General features: G+C 35.5%; 1 protein-coding gene across 1 annotated transcript; it reads left to right on the top strand.

The window, feature by feature from the left end:
- Window positions 1–481: 481 nt before the first annotated feature.
- On the top strand, window positions 482–1,526 carry CYSLTR1 (cysteinyl leukotriene receptor 1; the record flags this gene model as incomplete). Its single annotated transcript, XM_080794930.1, has 1 exon — window positions 482–1,526. Exon 1 carries the CDS (start codon window positions 504–506, stop codon window positions 1,524–1,526), a length of 1,023 nt encoding a protein of 340 aa, XP_080651056.1. The 5' UTR covers window positions 482–503.
- Between the last annotated feature and the right edge of the window lie 627 nt (window positions 1,527–2,153).

Raw genomic sequence — 2,153 nt, 5'->3', positions numbered from 1 at the left:
AAAATTCAATGCTCTTCCAATAGATAGATGATGATAGATAGATAGCTGTAGATAGATAAAGGATGGATATATGGATATTTATATTTATGAAAAATGACTATCATTAAAGATTTTATCTAATAGAAAAACTCAATTAAAAAGGAAGATTTACAGACCAGCACTAGAGTAATATGACTTAAAAGAAAAGCAGAGGTATCCTGGCTAGGTTTTGAAGATTAGAAGGAAGTCCATTAAACAAACTTGGGTGGAAAAGGAGGGAAAAAGAGTTTTCTTGATGCCTATAGGACCCAAACCCTTCTCCTGGAAGCAAGGTGCTGCTGAATCCCTCTTTATTGCTCCACCACCTCTGCTTCCTGCCATGGTCAAAAAGTATATATAATGACAATATAAAATGAAATCTTAATAAGCCCTGTAATTTATTGTCTAATAAAAATTGACAAGGAGATATATATATTTGTATATATATATATTTTTAGGCACCAAGGAGACAGTCCTAGAGAAACATGGATGGAGTCGGGAATCTGACATCATCTTCTGCCAATAACAACATGTGCAATGACACTATTGATGACTTCCGCAATCAAGTGTATTCCACTTTGTACTCCATGATCTCTGTTGTGGGCTTCTTTGGAAATAGCTTTGTGCTCTATGTCCTCATAAAAACATATCACAAGAAGTCAGCTTTCCAAGTATACATGATTAATTTAGCAGTAGCAGATCTACTGTGTGTGTGTACACTGCCTCTCCGTGTAGTCTATTATGTTCACAAAGGAATTTGGCTTTTTGGTGACTTTTTGTGCCGTCTCAGCACCTATGCCTTGTATGTCAACCTCTATTGTAGTATCTTCTTTATGACAGCGATGAGCTTTTTCCGGTGTATTGCAATTGTTTTTCCAGTCCAGAACATTAATTTGGTTACACAGAAAAAAGCCAGGTTTGTATGTGTTGGCATTTGGATTTTTGTGATTTTGACCAGTTCTCCATTTCTTATGTCCAAAACTTACAAAGATGAGAAAAACAATACCAAGTGCTTTGAGCCTCCACAGGACAATCAAGCTAAAAATTATGTTTTGGTCTTGCATTATGTGTCATTGTTTGTTGGATTTATCATTCCTTTTGTTATTATAATTGTCTGTTACACAATGATCATTTTAACCTTACTTAAAAATTCATTGAAGAAAAATCTATCAAGCCGCAAAAAAGCTGTAGGAATGATCATAGTTGTGACAGCTGCCTTTTTGATTAGCTTCATGCCATATCATATTCAACGCACCATCCACCTTCATTTTTTACACAATGAAACTAAACCTTGTGATTCTGTTCTTAGAATGCAAAAGTCAGTGGTCATAACCTTGTCTCTGGCTGCATCAAATTGTTGCTTTGACCCTCTCTTATATTTCTTTTCAGGGGGGAGCTTTAGGAGAAGACTGTCTACATTTAGAAAGCATTCCTTGTCCAGTGTGACTTATGTAACCAAGAAAAAGGGCTCTTTGCCAGAAAAAGGAGAAGAAACATGTAGAGAATAATTTAAACCCATTTCCAATGAAAATCATTGAAAAAAGTTTCCCAAACAAATATTACCTCAAATTATCTACAAAAAGTGAGTATTTCCATTAATAATTTACAGGTACTTAACTGCATGTATCTCATTTATGAATCCACACCGTTAGAGGATCTTTTAAGTTTTAAAAATTCAGTCCACAACTATTAACTAAATTATAAGTAGTTTTTTGATCATTCACTGAAAGGTGAAGAACATTTTTGTCTTGACATTGTAAAAAATGGATCTGAGACCAAAGTTTTTTCCCTCAAATAAAAGCTTCACAAAGGATAAGAACTAGTCCTTTAAGATACAAAATTAGCAATTAGTCCCCAATCACTCTAACATATTCCTTTGCATGCGTGCCGTTAGATGAGAACTGGAATGATCCAGGAGTTACATAAAATGTCCTGTCACCCTCTTCCTTTGTAGTATTGAATGACTAGGCAAAGTAGGCCATTTCTTCCAAAACAGAATATGCAAGTGCTAGAACACCCTAGTATGCAGCCAAATGGCCTTAAAGACTCCATGCAATGTGCAACCTGGAAACTGAGGAATATGAACTTGGTCAAAAGCTAGTTTGTGTCCAATTTCCTTCTGCTCCTGACCCAGG

The sequence above is a fragment of the Martes martes genome, assembly GCF_963455335.1.
Source record: "Martes martes genome assembly, chromosome: X".
NCBI lineage: Eukaryota > Metazoa > Chordata > Mammalia > Carnivora > Mustelidae > Martes > Martes martes.
This window is presented reverse-complemented; position numbering and strand designations above follow the sequence as displayed.